We start from the raw sequence: 23167 nt of genomic DNA, 5'->3' as shown, positions 1-23167 counted from the left end.
TTGTGGGAATTGGGGACCTTCAATGCTGCAGAAATGTTTTGGTACCCTTCCCCAATTCTGGGCCTTGACACAATCTTGTCTCGGAGCTCTACTGCCAATTCCTTCGACCTCATGGCTTGGTTTTTGCTTGACATGCACTGTCAACTGTGGTACTTACATTTTATTTTTTTAATAGATACAGGTGGGTGTGCGCCTTTCCAAATGTTGAATTAACCACGGGTGGACTCAAGTTGTAGAAATGTCTCAGATGATCAATGTAAACAGGATGCACCTGTGCTCAATTGAGTCTCATAGCAAAGGGTCTGAATATTTAAATGTAATATATATTTAAGCTTTTTATTTTTACACATTTGTAAACCGGTTTTCGCTTTGTCATTATGGAGTAATGTGTAGATTGAGATTTTAATCGTTTTTAGAATAAGGCTAATGTAACAAAGGGATACTTTCACGGGGTGTGCATTAGGAAGGGTGCAGCATAACTGGAAACTGGGGTGTATTTGTTACAAACTGATATTAAACGCAAATGTAGCAAGAGTTTCTATTGTCCATTTGCTTCTGTTCGAAGACACTTTTTCAATAACTGGCAGAATGAGTACATCGCTGGGCTTTGTTTTAGAGAACATTGCTAGACCTTGTGGAGGTGAAGCCATGGTGCGCGTTCTCAAGTGCGAAGCAGGTATTTATTTATTTCCTCTACAACCAAGTCTTGACAATTTAGATGGCTAACCAACACATTTTAACTAGCTAGCATGTTTTCCGGATCAATTTCAAGTGCTGGTATTGAAGTGGACATGTCTAGGATCAACAGCTCAGTCGCGTAGTGGTGAGCCACACAAGCTCACAGAACGAGACTGCTGAGGCGTAAAAATCGTCTGTCCTCTGTTGGAGTGGTATAAAGCTCGCCGCCATTGGACTTTGGCATGATGAATCACGCTTCACCATCTGGCAGTCTGATGGGCAAATCTGGGTTTGGCGGATGCCGTACCTGCACCAATGCGTGATGCCTACTAAAGTTTGGATTTAAAAAAATAAATCTTCCATGGTTCAGTCTAAGGCCCCTTAGTTTCAATGAGGGGAAGTGTTAACGCTACAGCACACAATGACATTCTAGACGATTCTGTGCTTGCAACAGTTTGGGGAATGCCCCTTACTGTTTCAGCATGACAATGCCCCCGTGCACAAAGTGAAGTCCATACAGAAAGTTTGTTAAGATCGGTGTGGAAGAACTTGACTGGCCTGCACAGAGCCCTGACCTCAACGCCATCGAAACACCTTTGGGATGAATTTGAGTTGTGAGCCAGGCCTAATCGGCCAACCTCAGTGCCTCGCCTCACTAATGCTCTTGTGACTGAATGGAAGCAATTTCCTGCAGAAATGTTCCAACATCTAGTGGAAAACCTTCCCAGAAGAGTGGAGGCTGTTATAGCAGCAAAGGGGGGGTACAACTCCAAACTAATTCCCATGATTTTGTAATGAGATGTTCGAGCAGGTGTCAACAATTCTGGTCATGTAGGGTAGCGGTGGTCTAAGTTAGCTAGCAGCTGATTAACTTCTTTTTTTTTTCTCCCCAGGAACTTGGCCTCTGTACTCTTGACCAAGTTGTGCTGATTTATGGCCATGCCTCAGCTCTGATAGAGATTGGTCAACCAGAGGTAAGAAACATTCTGTGTGATAGCTAGCTACAAAGGGAGGCTAATGTTACTGCTTTTTAAGTGTTTTTGATATGGTCTGCAAATCAAATTTGCACTCCCATCAGGCTTTGTACTAATGTGTTTTTTTCCTATTTAGGAACTTGCTGAAGCTCATAAAGACTTTGAAAAGATCAAACATTTTGAAGAGAGGAAGTTTCAGTGCCTGGTTTTTTATGGCATTGGAAAGGCATATCAGAAGGAGAACCGGTAGATACAAATGGAATAATACTTATAGATCACGCTGAAATTAGCTGCACATCACTGGTTAAACTGAAATGTTTTTTTCCTCCACCCCTGTAGATTTCCACTTGCTCTGGAACAGTTTTCTGATTCTATGCAAATGGTTAAGAAAAAGATAACGCCTGGTAAACTGACCTGGCCCACTACTAAAGTTATTGTTGAGGAAAGTAAGCTGGACTATTTCAAGGTATGTTTTCATTGATCTCACTTGGGTTTGGGTCAACTCAACTGTTGAAATGAGGCAGGAGATGTCATTGCTTAATGTCATTTAGATTTTGTTCTGTTTTATTTGAACCCCAAACCAGGAGCTGCTAGAAGAATCCATAGAGATGTGCAAATTTCCACCTAAACCAGATGCCATTTGTCGGCATCAGAATTGCCACGGACATTCCAAAATAGAAATCTACTTCACAGATCCAGATTTCAAGGTTAAAGGCAAATGTATTCAACCTAAATTGCCTCCATGAAAGTCAGACCTCTAACATGTTCACTAAGCACACAAACTGCTGTCTTTACTCATAGGGTTTCATTCGGATGGTTTGCTGTCAAAGCTGCAAAGTGGAGTACCATATCAACTGTTGGAAGAAGTTGAAAGCAACAGCATTCTCTGATAAGAATGAAAAGGTAACATCTATTTACAACGGTCAAGTGCATACCAATTTTATTTTACGTTACTCTTGCCTCTGGTATACTCATGTCTTTTTACCCACAGGATTTCCTGCAGGGAATGTGCTTTACTCCAGACTGTGGGGGTAGAATCTGTCATATTAAAATCTATGGTTCAACAGGGCTTGTCAAATGTGAGGTAAGGAATTTTTCTAAAGTTGTCACGTTATTAAAAGTCATTACAAATTTGGAGAACACACTAATGAATGTATTATTCTGTCTTTAGTTTGAAGCATCTATTGACAAACTTATGGGTAAAGCAACATTGAGAGTAAATCAGAAATGTACAAGGTGAGATGAAATAATATTTTTGTGCTCAAGTTTCTCTTAATGTCCATACCCAACTAATTTTATCAGACTGAACAGACAACACAATTTGTATGTCAAGCATATCTTTAACCAAGGCAGTACTATTACACAATCACAATTGTTTTTATCTTTTCAATGTTTTTCATTTTGCTTGCCAGTCTCAAGAAGTTAAAATCCAGAGAGGATCGTAAACTCAGGCGGAAGCAACATAGGCAAGATGCTTCTCTGTCTACGCAAGCCAAGAATGATCAAATACCTTTGGAGAACGGGGAAACTATTGTCATAGAACCGAAGGGTACACACATCTTACATGTATTATATTCCTCCGGATGTACATTCAACATGTTCCTTTCTAAAGGAACCTGTTTCAATGACATCCCCCTTAAAGGATGTGAAGTTGTGACTACACTGAACAAAAATATAAACACAACATGTAAAGTCTTTCTCATGTTTCATGAGCTAAAGTAAAAGATCCCAGAAATGTTCCATATGCCCAAAATATTATTTCTCTCAAATGTTGTGCACAAATGTCTACATCCCTGTTGGTGAACACTTTTGCCAAGATAATCTATTCACGTGACAGGTGTGGCATATCAGGAAGCTGATTGAACAGCATGATCATTACACAGGTACACCTTGTGCTGGGGACAATAAAAGGCCACTCTAAAATGTGGAGGTTTGTCACATGCCACAGTTGTCTCAAGTTGAAGGAGTGTGCAATTGGCATGCTGACTGCCAGAATGTCCACCTGTGCTGTGCCAGAGAATTTGCTGTTCATTTCTCTACCATAAGCCACCTCCAACATCCATTTTGGAGAATTTGGCAGTATGTCCAACTGGCCTCAACCACAGACCACGTGTAACTACGCCAGCTCAGGACATCCACATCTGGCTTCTTCCCCTGTGAGATCGTCTGAGACCAGCCTCCTCGACAGCTGATGAAACAGAGTATTTCTGTTGGTAATAAAGCCCTTTCTGTACGCAAAAAAAAAAAAAACATTCATTGGCTGGGCCTTGCTCCCAAGTAGGTGGGCCGATGCCCTCCCAGACCAACCCATGGCTGCGGCCCTACCCAGTCATGTGAAATCTAGATTTAAATTGACTGATTTTTCCTTTATATTAACTCGTCAGTAGTTTATATTTTTGTTCAGTATAAATGCTTGATGCAATCCACATCACTATTACTTTCCAAATATTGTTCTGACCACAAAGTTTCTTAGTCACATTCTCCTCAGTTTCTAACTGTTGAACACCCATCTCCAGCTTCATCCCCCGCCTGGCTAGCTTACGGGGACCGTGTTCTGCTTCAGATCAGTGAGCGTATAGACCTATTCAGGGCTGAGAGCCACAACATCTCTGTCCTGATGGAGAACCTTAAGCCATGGATGGACCTGGATCAGATCAAGGGGAACAAGCTGGGCACTTCTTACACTGAGAGGCAGGTGGAGACCCTGGGGGATGTTGTAGAGCTCCTCCTGGAAAAGAAGAACCGGGTGTGGGCCCGTGTCTTTATCCATGGCCTAAGTAGCTGCCTGGTCACCAGCCCCAAGCTGCACGACTGGGCCCACCAACTGAACAGCGCAGGTCAGCACACATTTACATTTTCAACATATGTATTGAAGGCCAATGCTGACCTCCCCAGCTGTATACCTTTGTACCCTCTCACCACTAGATTACTGGTTCTCTTCAGGTACTCAGGCGCAACACAATTGGGCATGACTATGCTTTATGGGCCAGCTTGGCTAATTTTCTCTTTCTTCCCCTGATCTCCCCAGGTCTGAATTCAGCTGCACTGTTCATTGACCGCTATGCAGACCATCTGGAGCAGCTCGACCTCGCTCCTTTGCTCAATTTTGCCCCCCTGCAGGACATGCTCATAGAGAAGTTTGGGACCATGCCTGAGTTTTTTAGCCGCCTAGGCCTGACTCTAACGGAGTACCTGAAGCAGGCCCCTTCCCAGGAAATGAGGCTGTTTATCTGGACTCTGGAGGAGCACAGAGACCAGTACACCACCTGCCACACTGTGCTGGATGATTATTTTGAATTAATGGGTAAGCGTTTGGACCCGCACACCTTCCTTACCAGGGGAAAGGTCCATTTGAAGCAAACGTTTCAGTAAGTTTTGCTGCTGTTCTTGTTCCTGTTTCCAGCCGTGTTAACTGTTTCCACCTCTTTCAGACGGGCATTGTTTAGTGATTAAAAAGACAGGGATTGAAAATGAAATTGTAAGTATTGATGGTTGGATGCCACATTTGTATAATTTCCTTTTTAAAGCCAACTGTCTTAATGTTGCATTTGACGGAAGGCATAATATACTAATAATCAACACCCTCAATTTCAGAATTCTCCTATTAAGACTAAGAACAGAAACCGCAAAAAAAAGCAGAAGGAGCCAAAGGGGGTGAGCATTAGGACTTAGGCTGTTACACTATGCAACTTCCACGCTATTAGTTTTTGCTTCGAAAAACACACCCCTGCAACTTGGCTGCATCTAATTTTTGCAACTAGTTGCGTACAACAGCCAATCAAAACAAACTTGTCACATGAACCATTCAAAGGTTTGGATTTCTGACCCAGTTACGTTAACACTGCTTTCAGTGCTGTGCAGCAAAAACGAATCAAGGTTGACAGAACAGGAGATGTATACAAATTATTGTACATGGTTTAACAGTCTAATTTTGACGTGAACCCCAACCTCTCCCTAAACAGTGTGTCCACCATGAACTTTGCATGCTAGCTTAGTTAGCTGTTGGTTGTACAGGCTGTTTTTTTTTCTTCTATATCCTTGCTGTTAGAATAATCAAACAGTTGGATAAACAACTAATTTGTGAAAACATGATATAATGCAGCAGATCGCATGGGTTGAGTTTAGAGTTCTCAAACAAGCAGCTTCAATTTGATTGGCTGTTGGATGCAATTTTAATTGCTTTGGAGTTGCTTCATGTAATAGCAAAGTTGTTTTGAAATGCAATTTTAGTTGCAGTTGCAAGTGACGTGAAAGTTGCTTTGTGTAACTCTAGCCTTTAACTTAGAGAAATGTAGGCTATTGTGTGTTCTCTGGACATCCAATCTAATTTTATTTTGTTACTTAGTCCGTTATTGTCCTGTCGGGAATGAGAGGTGGTACCTCAAGAGAGGAGGACGACGAGGATTTTTTACATGACTCTTTGTAAGTTACCTATTTTGTAGAACACTGTCTTCATTAAGTCTGCCCATTGACAACCCCCACATTGTTCTCACCAGCTCATAATTTCTCTGCAGAATGTTCCTTGACTCCACTGACCCATTCAGCATTCCCAATCATCTTCGAAATCAGGTTGCAGAGTTTGAGGGACAGTACAACATTGGCAGTCGCAGTAGCCACTACAATAGAATATTGGACAACAACCCTGACCCAACTAAGGAGAGTTTGTACGAGTAAGTGCCTCAGGTATTTCTCCTTTGGGTATTGGACAGCAGGGTCTTAGTCTGCAGAAAATGTGTGTTATAACTTGTATCAATGACTCATGAGGATGCACAAGTCCAAGCAATGACCTGAAGTATTGGTTGTGTATTCAGATGTCATGCTGATCCTTGTGTATGGACTCTGGCTCCTCTAACCTGTAAGTCTGCCTTTCCTCCCAGCTACTTTGCCCAGATCCTGGAAGTGTACGGTCCCTTAAGGGCCCAGGACCCCTTGCTGGTCGGTGAGCTGGACAACTTCCCTCCTGATGCCCAGCAGAAGATCCAGGAGGCAGGTGGCCTTGAGCACTTCCTCCTCGAGTCTCTGCGCTTCGTCATGACCGACAACCTCCTGGGCCTCATGAAGCACGCTGTGTCACTGCAGGATACCAACACTCACAGAATGGACAATCTAGACTTCATAGGGGATATCACCAATGGACTCTCTCTAAACCCTTCTGCTATGGAGTTCCTCCCAAACTCTCATGACTCTGGACCTAGGGATTATGATGAAGAGCCTTTTGCCATCATTAATGTGCGGCCTAACCCGGTTGAATTCACTGGCTATCTTGAGGTGATCGCCAATCTCCCCAGCCCATATGTTTTACCTGTTTTTGGTGCTCCACCAGCCCCACCTGCCAACGAAATGGCTCATGCCATTGGAACTCTGAGAGCGGAGGACATGTCATATAATAACCATGATCCACGTAACCTTGAGGCGTTTGACCTTTATATTAGCGGCGTGGATGAACGGGGATTGTGTGAGACTGTTTATGCTCCTGTTCTCGGTGCCAAGGCACCTGGAAAGACTGCAGTGGAAGTACAGGTGGGGGATTGTCCTCACTATTTGAAAGTTTCTAAGATCACCGATCACAAGGCCAAATGTAATGTCGTTTTTTTCCCCCTTTCTATAGGTAGTAACTTGTGACACGTTTAGTGAAGTGGCTGTTAACACAGAGCCTTATGAGCCTTTTGAAGGGAATAATGTGAGTTTTGAATACCTAATAAGCCTTTATACTTAATACATTATTGTGCTCTATCATTGACCTCTCATATCATTCCTGTTTCCATGCTCCAGGGAGACATGAACAAGAAAGAGAAGAGTAATGCAGAGTTTGAGCAGCAGATCCAGCAAATGAAGCAGGATTACGGCGCTGTGAAGCAAAGACGCCAAACGGAGATATCTGCCCTAGAAGGAGAGCAAGAGGAAATCAACCTTTCAATACAGGTAGAAAGGCGTACTCCCATACTGGTGTGGAAGGCTCAGGGTGAAGTTTCCCTAGGTAGAGCTCTATGATCAGCTTCCCTAACCTTAATCATTAGTGGAGTAATACAAAACTGACCCAAGATCATTGTCTATGGGCAACACTTCACCCTACTTCGGTCTGGAAGAGCAGTTGAAACTAATGTTTTGGTGTGGGCGGAAGAGTTCCATGATGTTTTTCCCAGTGACTGATGGTGTTTTGTGTTCCAGATCATCCATAAAGAGCTGGGCCTGTTCCAGCAGAAGCTAGAGGAGGAGGTGAAGAAGGACCAACAGGAGAAGAAAGAGAATCAGGAAACACTGAAGGCCTTAAAGATTGAGATAAAGGAGCTGGCGGAGTCACAGGAGAGGTATGGCCAACGCCGTCTAGCCCTGCCCTGTGTATATCCAAATGGGCACCATGAGTGAACATCAAAGGGACCTTCAACATGATCTTCATTGGAGACATTGATAAATGCACATTTGGTTGTCTATATAGGTGAGAGTGACGAATAACTTTAATTCTCAAACTTTGTTTTCATTTTCCACAGCATTTCTAAGAACATCCACAAGAAGAACAAGGAGTATGAGACCCAGCTGAATAACTTCCTGGAGCTGAGGCATGTTGACATGTTTCTAAACACACAGCAGCATCACAACACCTGCAGTGTTTTCACATGCGTCCTAATGAGTGGCATTTAGGTTAACATGCCACTAACTCTTCTGAGCATTGTGCTGCTGCTGTGCTAAATGTGCAGTGATTCTTTCCCATAGTAACCAGTCAGCTGCTGAGAAGATGAGCCTGGAGGATGAGCTCAAGCGGTGCAGAGACCTGTGTGCCAAGGCAACTAGGAGGTCTCAGGGAGCAGAGGTATGTGGGTTGAATGTGTATGTTGAGATACCTGCATGTTCCTCAGAATTCTGTTAGTGTGGGTAGTGAGTGTTTCTCATACCATTTGTAGCTCTAATGTTCTTTCCCAACTGACATGTTCCCTAGCTGTCTATATTGGAGAACCAGCGTAGCCGTGGCCTGCGCTGCCTCTACAGGTCTCTGTCTGACGCCAGGGCCGTCCTGGCCAAACTCAAGGAAGTCTCACCCAGGTAGGTGTCGGTAACACTAAACACAGGACAGACCGAGGGCCCGTAGAGTCACTTGCATGCTGTCACCAGAACCAGTTTAGCAGTTTCAATCTCTTCTCTCCTTCATCCTGCTCAGATTACCTTCCCAAATTCTCCAGTCAGCCACAGAGGCTTGGATAGCATGTGCTCAAGAAGCAGAGGAGAAAATCCGCTCAACTGAGGTACAAAAGAACAATGCTAACCAACACAGATTCAACTATTGGGATGCCATTTCCAATGTGACCATTACAGAAGACATTGGACATAAGGTGCACAGGCTTTTGAGGGCTGGTCTGTTTGTTTGTGACAGCTTTGTTGTTCTCCACAGGCACAGTACCAGGATCAGATGGAACAGGTGAAGAGGGGGACCAGGCTGTGCACTCTACCCCCAGTTGCAGTCCCCAGTGCCCCCTGGCCCCCACCTGTACCGGTAAGATGCAGCACAACCAGACTTTAAGTTTAGCAAAGGTTTACTTTTCTGATGTCTTTATTTTGTTGTCCATTCTGACAAACAGCATGTTAGCTCAGCATCCTATGTCGGGTTTAAAAAAATAATAATTGTAAGAGTGCTATTGTGACCATAAACACCTAGTAACATGCTTTGAAACTGCATTGGCTATTCTCAGCCTATACCTTGAAGCTGTTTGTCAGATGAGTGAGGCCTGTGGTGCCCTGCTTCTCCCAGATATATTCTGTCCCAGAGGAAGACCTGTCCCTGGTACCCCTCTGCCTCCCCTCTGTCCCATCCACCCCCCCCCAGGCCTGAGCTTTCCCCTAGTGGTGCCAGGCTTGAGATGCAGTGCAGGCTTCACACGGCAGGCAGGTCCTGGGGCTCCACTTCCCTATTAGAGGGTCCCTGGGGCCAGAGCAGGCAGCTAGCTAGAGGCAGAGCAGCTCTGTCAGGGAAGAGATGTCTCTTATGTGGGGTGGCCCACAATCTAGTCAATGTTGCTTGAAAAAGACCTGGAGTTAAGAACAGAACTCACTTTCTATATGTACACACAGCTCTACCATCTCACCAGGCTTTACCTCTGCCCCATGTCAGTTTGTCAAGGTGTTTTGGAACATTTCCATTAATCTCCTGTCAAGTGGTCTTACTAACCAGCTCCCACTCTGCTGTTCCCACCCCAGGCTCACCAGCAGCTCCCTTGCCCTCCAGTGCACATGAGAGCCCCCCTCTACGGTCACCTGGGGTTGCCTAGAGCCCCTCCTGCCCCAGCCATGGATCAGAGTGTTGCACTGCCCTCCGGTATGGCTCGAGTTCCACCTAGTGCTACCACTAACCGTCCTATCACAAGGCCGAACCAGGCTTCCAGGCCACCGGCCCCACAGCCCACCAATGTGTACGATAGAATCGTAGATCGGCTCAGCGTCATGTTCCCTCACTATAGCAGGTAACGTAACAGAAACGTGTGCACACAAATGGCTATTATGGGTGTACGAGCTCTCTAGTATTCAATACTGATTTGTCATTTCAGGCCTGTGCTTTCCAAGTTCATTGGGGAGATGCGCACAGCCAACAGAGGCTGCTTGAACTCCCTGTCCTACCAGGAGGTCATCAACAGAGTGGCCCAGCTCATCCTGGACCACCAGGACTCCACCAGAGTAAGAGCCCCAAAGTAACCTGCACCAAGGACTAGGACCATACTACACCTGTTGGCAAATGTCTTCATACTTGCGCTAGTTCTGTATCCCCTCTATCAGGGATCATCTTTATCACTATGTTTAGCGAGATTTTGAACTAAAGGGATCTCAAAGTATATTGAATGGAAGCATCAATTGAAAACGTATCGTGTCCTTATTCACGTTCACTCCTAGGTTAAAATATGCACACAACTGTTGGCTTCCATGTGAACTAACGTGTTTGTGTCCAGGAGCAGCTGAGCAGTGCTGGTATGGGTGACACTGCTGGGCCCCCTTCGCGCTCTGACTCTCCAGCCTCTGTCCACTCTACTGGACCCCCCGCCCATGTCTGGAAGAGTGTGGGTGCCCAAGGACACTCCAAGTCAAAGGCGGTGAGTTCAGCTTGCACTTCACACTGAGTCGCGCACAGTAATGACAGCAGGGCTCGACTCCTGGTCAGACAATAACATGGATGTACAGATGCCGAAGCCTAAATAGTGTGTAGATTGTAGGGTTTGCTGTTGTGTACTACAAGGACTTTTTGATTCTGATGTCTGTGTGTCTTCTACAGTTGAACATGGAGGATCCCTGTATCATCTGCCATGAGGACATGTCCCAGGAGGACCTGTGTGTGCTGGAGTGCAGACACAGCTTCCACAGAGAGGTAAGGCCACTTCTTCACACCCTTAAGTAGTCTGCAACTGAGTTTGCCCAGTGCTTTTATCTATGGCCCTGTGCTTATTTAGGGCAAGTAGAAAACAGAAACTGGGAATTCCTGTTCTAGCATTTGGGATTGGTTTAATGGTCAGTCATTTTCTACCACTTATCTTTTCCTCTCCCCTTCTCCCTCTAGTGTATTAAGTCGTGGCTGAAGGAGCAGAGCACCTGTCCCACCTGCAGAGAGCACGCTCTCCTGCCCGAGGATTTCCCTCTGCTACCTGGCAGAATACGCAGGGGCCACACGCCCGCTGCTTTCTCTTAAACACCCCCAGCTACCAACCCCCTTATGCCTGAATTCTAAACACAGATTGATTCCCAGTATATGCTCAATTTCTGTCAGATGTGGTGATAAAGAAATTGGACGAAAGTCAGGTGCGATGGACCAGTTATCGAGCGATCTCCTTACTATGATTATATTGGTTTATACTCCATCATGCAATGAATGTTGAGCTTTTTATTTTGCGTCTATCGTATGTGCCATTATATTGTTTTTACTTAAGCAATTTTTTTTGTAGTAGACAACGTTTGTGTTAAATATGTTCATAACCATCAATCACAGCGTTGTCATCAGACACATGTTTGAGTAAGTAGTGGTTTAGTTGGGCCTGGTGTACTTTAAGTGTGGTTATGGGTTGAGCTAATTCTGAAAGTCTTAAGATTCTTGTGCCTGGTGTAATAAAGTTTGATTGCCAGTTACTTTGTTTGAAAAGTTGGAACTGGAGGAAAGAACCAACTGCAATTTAAAAAATATTTACCACATTTTTGTATAGTTAATTTTAAGATTGACAGATTTTAATTAAGAGTTAATCAGACTTGTTCATACAAGTTCTATGCTGTTGAAAGCAGTCAGCCGTAGCCTGAAGGATTTTCCTGACAACTGCTGTCATCTGTTGGAATCTCAGGAAAAACCTTTTTTTTACCGAACTCATGCCTTTCAGTTTGTTTTCAACAAGACACCTACAACTGTTCCCTATCAGATAAAAAGCATGTGATTCCTTTTAATAGAATGTCGGGTACACTGTGTGTATGTATATACACAAGTATGTGGAGACCCTTTCAAATTAGTGGATTTGGTTTCAGCTACACCCATTGCTCACAGGTGATTAAAATTGAGCACACAGCCATTGCAATCTCCATAGACACATTGACAGAATGGCCTTACTGAAGAGCTCAGTGACTATACATTTTTTTTAATGCAACCTTTTACTTAACTATTCAAGTCAATTAAGAACATGCTTATTTACAATGACGGCCTGAGGGCACATGGTCTCTAGTAGGCTTAAATTGAAGATGTGACCAATGGGAGTGGCAATATCGTCTGCTATTATCCTGAGTAATTGCCATCCAGATTGTCAGACCTCGGTGGCTTGTCATTGTTGATAAACAATACTTTTTTCATCTCTTCCACACTGACTTTACAGAATTCAAAAGTACAATTATTGTCTTTCATAAATTGATCTGATGTGTACTGTCAGTGTTTGTTCCTGGCATGTCATCCCTAAGTTTGCTTATCTTGCCAATGAAAATCCTTAAAGAATTTTGCAATATCAGTGGGCTTTGATGAATGAGCCATCTGATTCTATGACTGAAGGAGCAGCCGAGTTGGCTTTTTTTAACCAAAATTTCATTTAAGGTGCCCCAAAGCTTTTTACTATCATTCTTTACATAATGTATTTGATTCAGTGTAGTTTCCTTTTAGTTTTGTCACATGATTTCTTAATTTGCAGTACATTTGCCAATCAGTTGGGCTGCCAGACTTAATTGCTATACCTTTTTCCTCATCCCTCTCAAAACAATTTTTCAATTCCTCATCAATCCAAGGGGATTTAACAGTTTTTAGTCATTTTCTTAATGGGTGCATGCTTATTAGTAACTGGAATAAGTAGTTTAATAAATGTGTCAAGTACAGCGTCTGATTTCTCATTACACACCACAGACCAGTAAATATTCATTACATCAACTCATACACTATATTAGGCCCAACCTTTGGCACTTTAGTTTTCCTAGATATGGCTATTATATTTTGATCACTACATCCTATGGATTTGGATACTGCTCTAAAGAAAATATCTGCAGTGTTAAAGATGTGATCAATACATGTCGATGATTTAATTCCTGTGCTGTTTGTAACTACCCTGGTAGGTTGACTGAGAACCTGAACCAGGTTGCAGGCACTAGTTAAGTTTTTTTCCTGAGTGGACAGCTTGATGATAGCCGGTCAATATTTCAATCTCCCAGAAAATATACTTCTCTGTTGATATCACATACATTATCAAGTATTTCAAACATATTATCCAGGTACTGACTGTTAGCACTTGGTCTATAGCAGCTTCCCACAAGAATGGGCTTTAGGTGAGGCAGATGAACCTGTAGCCATATTTCTTCAACAGTATTTAACAGATCTTCTCTAAGCTTTACAGGAATGTGGTTCTGAATATAGACCGCAACACCTCCTGCGTTTACATTTGTCTTTTCGGTAGATGTTATAACCATGAATTGCTACCACTGTATCATCAAAGGTATTATCTAAGGGAGTTTCAGAGATTAATGTGAATGCCCTGTGTTAGTTACAAGCAAGTTACTCACTTCATAGACCTCGTTTCTTAGGCTACATATTTTAATATGGGCTATTTTTCGCACTTTTCTGGGTTCCTTGATTGTTTTTAATGCTTTACTGGGAAGCTTATCAGAGGTAGACTTACTCATTATTTTCATGGAGCTGATAGTGCAGGGTGAGCTTCATAAAGTGATCTTCCTACTATTCCACACCGCCTCAGTGTAACTCTGGTTTGTAGGCTCATGATTACGGCTTGCAACAGATGCCCCCCTAATTGCCCCGAATACATTAAGTTACTTACATTGTGTTTGCCAGTGCCCCTAAAATCAGCATTATGACAACTCATTGTCACAATAGTAGGGATTAGTTTAGCTGGTCTTGGATCATTATTCATCCTCCAAACTTTAGTTGGCATTGCATTAGGGCAGGTAGCGTTCACCTGGCATCTACAAACCCAGATTCGTCCGTCCGTCGGACTACCATCACTCCAGAGAACACGTTTCCACTGCTCCGGTGTCCAATTGCAGCAAGTTTTAAGCCACTCAAGCTGACACTGTGCATGGTGATTTTAGCCTTGTGTGCGGCTCCTCGGCCACAGAACCTATTTCATGAAGCTCCCGACGAACAGTTATTGTGCTGACATTGCTTCCAGAGGCAGTTTGGAACTCAGTATTGAGTGTTGCAAGTGAAGACATTACTTTTACACACTATGCGCTTCAGCGGTCCCATTCTGTGAGCTTGTGCAGCCTACCACTTCGCTTCAACAGTTATTTCTACTAGACGTTTCCACTTCACAATAACAGCACTTAGTTGACCAGGGCAACTCTAGCAGGGCAGAAATTTGCCAAACTAACTTGTTGGAAAGGTGGAATCCTATAATGGTGTCAATGAATTGGGGCGGCAGGTAGCCTAGAGGTTAGCGCGTTGGGCCTTTAACAGAACGGTCGTTAGATCGAATCCTTACGGTGACAAGGTAAACATCTGTAGTTCTGCCCCTGAACAAGGCACTGCTCCTAGGCTGTTGGAGGGAAGTCATTCCTCTACCCAAGAATAGTAAAGTCCCCTTTTCTGACTCAAATAGCTGACCAAACAGCCTGTACAAACCCTTAGTAAACTTCTGGAAAAATTTGTGTTTGACCAGATACAATGCTATTTTACAGTAAACAAATTCACAACAGAATTTCAGCTTGCTTATAGGGAAGGACACTCAACAAGCACTTATACAAAGAATTCCCCAGGGTACCCGTTTAGGCACCTTGCTTTAAAAAAAATATTTTTTACTAACGACATGCCACTGACTTTGAGTAAAGCCATTGTGTCTATGTATGTGGATGACCCAACATTATACACGTCAGCTAATACAGCGACTGAAATGACTGCAACACTCAACAAAGAGCTGCAGTTAGTTTCAGAGTGGGTGGCAAGGAATAAGCTAGCCCTAAATATTTCTAAAACTAAAAGCATTGTATTTGGAACAAAACACTCACTAAACCCTAAACCTCAACTAAATCTTGTAATAAATCATGTGGAAATTGAGCAAGTTGAGATGACTAAACCTCTTGGAGTAACACAAGATTGTAAACTCATAGTCAAAACATATTGATGCAGTAGTAGCTAAGATGGGGAGAAGTCTGTTTATAATAAAGCGATGCTCTGCCTTAACACTATCAACAAGGCATGTCCTACAGGCCCTAGTTTTGTCGCACCTTGACTACTGTTCAGTCGTGTGGTCAGATGCCACAAAAAAGGACTAGGAAAATTGCAATTGGCTCAGAACAGGGCAGCACGGCTGGCTAATATTAATAATATGCATGCCAATCTCTCCTGGCTGAAAGTGGAGGAGAGATTGACTTCATCACTAGTATTTATGAGAGGTATTGACATGTTGCATGCACCGATCTGTCTGTCTATACTACTGGCACACAGCTCAGACACCCATCCATACCCCACAAAACATGCCACAAGAGGTCTCTTCACAGTCCCCAAGTCCAGAACAGACTATGGGAGGCACACAGTACTACATAGAGCCATGACTACATGGAATTCTATTCCACATCAAGTAACAGATGCAAGCAGTAAAATTAGATTTTTAAAAAACAGATAAAAAAAAACACCTTATGGAACAACGGGGACTGTGAAGCAACACAAACATTGGCACAGACACATGCATACACACACACGATAACATACACACTATACGCACATATGTATTTAGTACTGTAGATATGTGGTAGTGGTGGAGTAGGGGCCTGAGGACACACAGTGTGTTGTGAAATCTGTGAATGTATTGTAATGTTTTTAAAATGGTATAAACTGCCTTAATTTTGCTGGACCCCAGGAAGAGTAGCTGATGCTTTGGCAGAAGCTAATGGGGATCCATAATAAATACAAATGGTCTGGGGCTGTTTTTCATGTTTCAGGCTAGGCCCTTTAGTTCCAGTGAAGGGAAATCTTAATGTTACAGCATACTATGACATTCTAGATAATTCTGTGCTACCAACATTTTGGGGGAAGGCCCTTGCATGACCATGCCCCTGCGCACAAAGTGAGGTCCATACAGAAATGGTTTGTTGATCGGTGTGGAAGAATTTGATTGCCCTGGGGTGAATTGGAACGCTGACTGCGAACCAGGCCTAATCGCCCAACATCCCGAATGCTCTTGTGGCTGAATGGAAGCAAGTCCAAACATCTAGTGGAAAGCCTTCCCTGAAGAGTAGAGGCTGCTATAGCAACAAAGGAGGACCAACTCCATATTAATGCCCATGATTTTGGAATGAGATGTTCGAGTAGGTGTCCACTTAGTGTGTTGTGGAATGTATTGTAAAGTTAAAATTGTATAACTGCCTTAATTTAGCCGGACCCTAAGAACAGTAGCTGATGCCTTGACAGCAGCTAAATGGGGATCCATAATAAATACAAATGAATATACTTTTGGTCATGTGTATCACATAGTTCTGGGTTAACAGAGATTAAAATAATGTAATTTGGTCAGATGCATTTGTTTGTAGTCTGTCCACAAGAGAGTAGGCATCACTCAACTGAAGGTCCGAAGCATTGTTTCCTGTGTTGTCTGCAAAAACATTTCTGTGAGTTGTGTGATGAAAGTAGCTACTTTTTATTTATCAAGATGGGAGTTTCCTCCAGATGCATCAGGTCCTTAGCCCAGCATTAAAATCTGTTATTTAAGGCTTACGTTGAAAGTAAATTTCATCTGCTGTTGGGACATTACGTCTGAGTCCTGGGTGGGGTGGGGGGTACAGTATATCAGAAAGCCGGATCATTACTTTTAGCCAGCCATCTTATGGTTTGGGAATATGGATTCAGTCTAAAATGTGTCAATCTTTACTGAAGCTGCTTAACTCCTTGAGCCAGCTCTTTGGTGTTAAGCCAATTCACACAATTTACAATGATAACATAACTGAAATGTTAAATAGCATTTAATAACATGGTTGATTTTGAATACCTTGTTAGTTTGAAATGCCTCCATTTAGAATGTTCTTTGGGCTACATTTTGACAGTGCCAACATTCAGTTAGAAATTGACCACATTACTGCTAATGATGGGCAATGTCTCCCCAAAAGACTTTTGAAATGCAACAATGCAGCTTCAACGATATCATGAATTGATACACAATTATGTTACTTGATCCATTTTGACATTTGCACTATTATATTGAATGGTAGCCCACAATCTTGAACATCCTCTGCTTTTTCAGTCTTTTTTTTCTGAACTGGAGACATACATCCATATAACATTATGCACTTATAGACTGTCATTCAGAGCAGGGAAGCCCAGCCAACAGATATGGCTGTCTGCCAGGACTTGTAGGCTTGGCTCTCTCTGGACTTTGAGTCCTTGGTCACTTCAGGTCGTTCTTGCCCAGGCATGTCAACGGCACTATCCTCTGACCATCCTCCATTGTAGTGGAGCTCTGGGCTCTCACGCTCGGCACAGCTTCAGAGGAAAGTTCTCAGTGATCAGATGTTCGTCATGGAGGACAATCACCACATTCACCTCAAACTCTACAGAGGAACAAAGAATCGCATCTGTCAGCCATCGGCAAACCACAAACTGTTGCACTATTCGACTTGTATTTATTACAGGTGAACTCACCGACTTTAAAGTTGATGGTCTCAAGGGTAGGGCAGGTAAAGAGCCTGGGGAAGACCATGTAGATGGGGATGGGGAGGCTGTGGCAGACATCTCCCTCTGCTATCTGGATGTTCTGGATCTCTGTGGCATCTCTGGCATAGCCCTCAGCACAGCCTGGCGCAGATGGAAAAACACACCATTAACTTCTATAGGAGTGGGTAGGGCCCTGTTTAGACACTAATCTGGATTGGTGAAAGCAAAGTAATGGGAATCTTACTTTCATTCAATCACGTACAGTTCCGATGAACGATACCCTCGAAGGAAGCATTGTTACAGTATTCTACCAGGGCCTGCCCTCTAAATATACTGAACAAAAATATAAAAACGCAACTTTTCTGATGTCTTTATTTTGTTGTCCATTCTGACAAACAGCATGTTAGCTCAGCATCCTATGTCGGGTTTAAAAAATAATAATTGTAAGAGTGCTATTGTGACCATAAACACCTAGTAACATGCTTTGAAACTGCATTGGCTATTCTCAGCCTATACCTTGAAGCTGTTTGTCAGATGAGTGAGGCCTGTGGTGCCCTGCTTCTCCCAGATATATTCTGTCCCAGAGGAAGACCTGTCCCTGGTACCCCTCTGCCTCCCCTCTGTCCCATCCACCCCCCCCCAGGCCTGAGCTTTCCCCTAGTGGTGCCAGGCTTGAGATGCAGTGCAGGCTTCACACGGCAGGCAGGTCCTGGGGCTCCACTTCCCTATTAGAGGGTCCCTGGGGCCAGAGCAGGCAGCTAGCTAGAGGCAGAGCAGCTCTGTCAGGGAAGAGATGTCTCTTATGTGGGGTGGCCCACAATCTAGTCAATGTTGCTTGAAAAAGACCTGGAGTTAAGAACAGAACTCACTTTCTATATGTACACACAGCTCTACCATCTCACCAGGCTTTACCTCTGCCCCATGTCAGTTTGTCAAGGTGTTTTGGAACATTTCCATTAATCTCCTGTCAAGTGGTCTTACTAACCAGCTCCCACTCTGCTGTTCCCACCCCAGGCTCACCAGCAGCTCCCTTGCCCTCCAGTGCACATGAGAGCCCCCCTCTACGGTCACCTGGGGTTGCCTAGAGCCCCTCCTGCCCCAGCCATGGATCAGAGTGTTGCACTGCCCTCCGGTATGGCTCGAGTTCCACCTAGTGCTACCACTAACCGTCCTATCACAAGGCCGAACCAGGCTTCCAGGCCACCGGCCCCACAGCCCACCAATGTGTACGATAGAATCGTAGATCGGCTCAGCGTCATGTTCCCTCACTATAGCAGGTAACGTAACAGAAACGTGTGCACACAAATGGCTATTATGGGTGTACGAGCTCTCTAGTATTCAATACTGATTTGTCATTTCAGGCCTGTGCTTTCCAAGTTCATTGGGGAGATGCGCACAGCCAACAGAGGCTGCTTGAACTCCCTGTCCTACCAGGAGGTCATCAACAGAGTGGCCCAGCTCATCCTGGACCACCAGGACTCCACCAGAGTAAGAGCCCCAAAGTAACCTGCACCAAGGACTAGGACCATACTACACCTGTTGGCAAATGTCTTCATACTTGCGCTAGTTCTGTATCCCCTCTATCAGGGATCATCTTTATCACTATGTTTAGCGAGATTTTGAACTAAAGGGATCTCAAAGTATATTGAATGGAAGCATCAATTGAAAACGTATCGTGTCCTTATTCACGTTCACTCCTAGGTTAAAATATGCACACAACTGTTGGCTTCCATGTGAACTAACGTGTTTGTGTCCAGGAGCAGCTGAGCAGTGCTGGTATGGGTGACACTGCTGGGCCCCCTTCGCGCTCTGACTCTCCAGCCTCTGTCCACTCTACTGGACCCCCCGCCCATGTCTGGAAGAGTGTGGGTGCCCAAGGACACTCCAAGTCAAAGGCGGTGAGTTCAGCTTGCACTTCACACTGAGTCGCGCACAGTAATGACAGCAGGGCTCGACTCCTGGTCAGACAATAACATGGATGTACAGATGCCGAAGCCTAAATAGTGTGTAGATTGTAGGGTTTGCTGTTGTGTACTACAAGGACTTTTTGATTCTGATGTCTGTGTGTCTTCTACAGTTGAACATGGAGGATCCCTGTATCATCTGCCATGAGGACATGTCCCAGGAGGACCTGTGTGTGCTGGAGTGCAGACACAGCTTCCACAGAGAGGTAAGGCCACTTCTTCACACCCTTAAGTAGTCTGCAACTGAGTTTGCCCAGTGCTTTTATCTATGGCCCTGTGCTTATTTAGGGCAAGTAGAAAACAGAAACTGGGAATTCCTGTTCTAGCATTTGGGATTGGTTTAATGGTCAGTCATTTTCTACCACTTATCTTTTCCTCTCCCCTTCTCCCTCTAGTGTATTAAGTCGTGGCTGAAGGAGCAGAGCACCTGTCCCACCTGCAGAGAGCACGCTCTCCTGCCCGAGGATTTCCCTCTGCTACCTGGCAGAATACGCAGGGGCCACACGCCCGCTGCTTTCTCTTAAACACCCCCAGCTACCAACCCCCTTATGCCTGAATTCTAAACACAGATTGATTCCCAGTATATGCTCAATTTCTGTCAGATGTGGTGATAAAGAAATTGGACGAAAGTCAGGTGCGATGGACCAGTTATCGAGCGATCTCCTTACTATGATTATATTGGTTTATACTCCATCATGCAATGAATGTTGAGCTTTTTATTTTGCGTCTATCGTATGTGCCATTATATTGTTTTTACTTAAGCAATTTTTTTTGTAGTAGACAACGTTTGTGTTAAATATGTTCATAACCATCAATCACAGCGTTGTCATCAGACACATGTTTGAGTAAGTAGTGGTTTAGTTGGGCCTGGTGTACTTTAAGTGTGGTTATGGGTTGAGCTAATTCTGAAAGTCTTAAGATTCTTGTGCCTGGTGTAATAAAGTTTGATTGCCAGTTACTTTGTTTGAAAAGTTGGAACTGGAGGAAAGAACCAACTGCAATTTAAAAAATATTTACCACATTTTTGTATAGTTAATTTTAAGATTGACAGATTTTAATTAAGAGTTAATCAGACTTGTTCATACAAGTTCTATGCTGTTGAAAGCAGTCAGCCGTAGCCTGAAGGATTTCCTGACAACTGCTGTCATCTGTTGGAATCTCAGGAAAAACCTTTTTTTTACCGAACTCATGCCTTTCAGTTTGTTTTCAACAAGACACCTACAACTGTTCCCTATCAGATAAAAAGCATGTGATTCCTTTTAATAGAATGTCGGGTACACTGTGTGTATGTATATACACAAGTATGTGGAGACCCTTTCAAATTAGTGGATTTGGTTTCAGCTACACCCATTGCTCACAGGTGATTAAAATTGAGCACACAGCCATTGCAATCTCCATAGACACATTGACAGAATGGCCTTACTGAAGAGCTCAGTGACTATACATTTTTTTTAATGCAACCTTTTACTTAACTATTCAAGTCAATTAAGAACATGCTTATTTACAATGACGGCCTGAGGGCACATGGTCTCTAGTAGGCTTAAATTGAAGATGTGACCAATGGGAGTGGCAATATCGTCTGCTATTATCCTGAGTAATTGCCATCCAGATTGTCAGACCTCGGTGGCTTGTCATTGTTGATAAACAATACTTTTTTCATCTCTTCCACACTGACTTTACAGAATTCAAAAGTACAATTATTGTCTTTCATAAATTGATCTGATGTGTACTGTCAGTGTTTGTTCCTGGCATGTCATCCCTAAGTTTGCTTATCTTGCCAATGAAAATCCTTAAAGAATTTTGCAATATCAGTGGGCTTTGATGAATGAGCCATCTGATTCTATGACTGAAGGAGCAGCCGAGTTGGCTTTTTTTAACCAAAATTTCATTTAAGGTGCCCCAAAGCTTTTTACTATCATTCTTTACATAATGTATTTGATTCAGTGTAGTTTCCTTTTAGTTTTGTCACATGATTTCTTAATTTGCAGTACATTTGCCAATCAGTTGGGCTGCCAGACTTAATTGCTATACCTTTTTCCTCATCCCTCTCAAAACAATTTTTCAATTCCTCATCAATCCAAGGGGATTTAACAGTTTTTAGTCATTTTCTTAATGGGTGCATGCTTATTAGTAACTGGAATAAGTAGTTTAATAAATGTGTCAAGTACAGCGTCTGATTTCTCATTACACACCACAGACCAGTAAATATTCATTACATCAACTCATACACTATATTAGGCCCAACCTTTGGCACTTTAGTTTTCCTAGATATGGCTATTATATTTTGATCACTACATCCTATGGATTTGGATACTGCTCTAAAGAAAATATCTGCAGTGTTAAAGATGTGATCAATACATGTCGATGATTTAATTCCTGTGCTGTTTGTAACTACCCTGGTAGGTTGACTGAGAACCTGAACCAGGTTGCAGGCACTAGTTAAGTTTTTTTCCTGAGTGGACAGCTTGATGATAGCCGGTCAATATTTCAATCTCCCAGAAAATATACTTCTCTGTTGATATCACATACATTATCAAGTATTTCAAACATATTATCCAGGTACTGACTGTTAGCACTTGGTCTATAGCAGCTTCCCACAAGAATGGGCTTTAGGTGAGGCAGATGAACCTGTAGCCATATTTCTTCAACAGTATTTAACAGATCTTCTCTAAGCTTTACAGGAATGTGGTTCTGAATATAGACCGCAACACCTCCTGCGTTTACATTTGTCTTTTCGGTAGATGTTATAACCATGAATTGCTACCACTGTATCATCAAAGGTATTATCTAAGGGAGTTTCAGAGATTAATGTGAATGCCCTGTGTTAGTTACAAGCAAGTTACTCACTTCATAGACCTCGTTTCTTAGGCTACATATTTTAATATGGGCTATTTTTCGCACTTTTCTGGGTTCCTTGATTGTTTTTAATGCTTTACTGGGAAGCTTATCAGAGGTAGACTTACTCATTATTTTCATGGAGCTGATAGTGCAGGGTGAGCTTCATAAAGTGATCTTCCTACTATTCCACACCGCCTCAGTGTAACTCTGGTTTGTAGGCTCATGATTACGGCTTGCAACAGATGCCCCCCTAATTGCCCCGAATACATTAAGTTACTTACATTGTGTTTGCCAGTGCCCCTAAAATCAGCATTATGACAACTCATTGTCACAATAGTAGGGATTAGTTTAGCTGGTCTTGGATCATTATTCATCCTCCAAACTTTAGTTGGCATTGCATTAGGGCAGGTAGCGTTCACCTGGCATCTACAAACCCAGATTCGTCCGTCCGTCGGACTACCATCACTCCAGAGAACACGTTTCCACTGCTCCGGTGTCCAATTGCAGCAAGTTTTAAGCCACTCAAGCTGACACTGTGCATGGTGATTTTAGCCTTGTGTGCGGCTCCTCGGCCACAGAACCTATTTCATGAAGCTCCCGACGAACAGTTATTGTGCTGACATTGCTTCCAG

General features: G+C 43.3%; 2 protein-coding genes and 1 long non-coding RNA gene across 5 annotated transcripts in view; 2 read left to right on the top strand and 1 right to left on the bottom strand.

Moving 5' to 3' along the window:
* Positions 1-12959, top strand: part of ttc3 (tetratricopeptide repeat domain 3) — a 31861-nt gene extending 18902 nt beyond the window's left edge. For 2 of the 3 annotated variants that reach the window (XM_031826721.1, XM_031826722.1), the window contains exons 19-46: positions 1572-1652; positions 1789-1898; positions 1992-2118; positions 2237-2359; positions 2454-2555; positions 2644-2736; positions 2824-2888; positions 3065-3201; positions 4169-4489; positions 4681-4956; positions 5084-5130; positions 5247-5306; positions 5998-6074; positions 6167-6322; positions 6530-7172; positions 7261-7332; positions 7425-7574; positions 7821-7960; positions 8141-8209; positions 8364-8460; positions 8587-8690; positions 8806-8890; positions 9037-9138; positions 9840-10102; positions 10187-10313; positions 10583-10723; positions 10903-10995; positions 11185-11810. In XM_031826721.1, the coding sequence (XP_031682581.1) occupies positions 1572-1652; positions 1789-1898; positions 1992-2118; positions 2237-2359; positions 2454-2555; positions 2644-2736; positions 2824-2888; positions 3065-3201; positions 4169-4489; positions 4681-4956; positions 5084-5130; positions 5247-5306; positions 5998-6074; positions 6167-6322; positions 6530-7172; positions 7261-7332; positions 7425-7574; positions 7821-7960; positions 8141-8209; positions 8364-8460; positions 8587-8690; positions 8806-8890; positions 9037-9138; positions 9840-10102; positions 10187-10313; positions 10583-10723; positions 10903-10995; positions 11185-11313 (3990 nt within the window). In that variant the 3' untranslated portion in view covers positions 11314-11810. Of the gene's footprint in view, positions 1-1571; positions 1653-1788; positions 1899-1991; positions 2119-2236; positions 2360-2453; positions 2556-2643; positions 2737-2823; positions 2889-3064; positions 3202-4168; positions 4490-4680; positions 4957-5083; positions 5131-5246; positions 5307-5997; positions 6075-6166; positions 6323-6529; positions 7173-7260; positions 7333-7424; positions 7575-7820; positions 7961-8140; positions 8210-8363; positions 8461-8586; positions 8691-8805; positions 8891-9036; positions 9139-9839; positions 10103-10186; positions 10314-10582; positions 10724-10902; positions 10996-11184 lie in introns of all 3 variants that reach the window. The other variant, XM_031826720.1, reaches the window with a different exon arrangement.
* A 3748-nt stretch (positions 12960-16707) lies between these two features.
* LOC116374388 (uncharacterized) lies at positions 16708-18028 on the bottom strand. The gene is made up of 2 exons (XR_004210303.1): positions 17722-18028; positions 16708-17630 (listed from the first exon to the last, which is right to left on the bottom strand). It is a non-coding gene; the product is annotated as an uncharacterized LOC116374388 (long non-coding RNA).
* A 695-nt stretch (positions 18029-18723) lies between these two features.
* LOC109887865 (E3 ubiquitin-protein ligase DZIP3) lies at positions 18724-21866 on the top strand. Its single transcript, XM_020479133.2, has 5 exons — positions 18724-19010; positions 19095-19221; positions 19491-19631; positions 19811-19903; positions 20093-21866. Exons 1-5 carry the CDS (start codon positions 18781-18783, stop codon positions 20219-20221), a joined length of 720 nt encoding a protein of 239 aa, XP_020334722.1. The 5' UTR covers positions 18724-18780; the 3' UTR covers positions 20222-21866.
* The last annotated feature ends 1301 nt before the right edge of the window (positions 21867-23167 follow it).

The sequence above is a fragment of the Oncorhynchus kisutch genome, linkage group LG6 (genome assembly GCF_002021735.2).
Source record: "Oncorhynchus kisutch isolate 150728-3 linkage group LG6, Okis_V2, whole genome shotgun sequence".
NCBI lineage: Eukaryota > Metazoa > Chordata > Actinopteri > Salmoniformes > Salmonidae > Oncorhynchus > Oncorhynchus kisutch.
The sequence above is the reverse complement of the archived record's forward strand: the minus strand, read 5'-3'. Positions and strand labels throughout refer to the sequence as shown.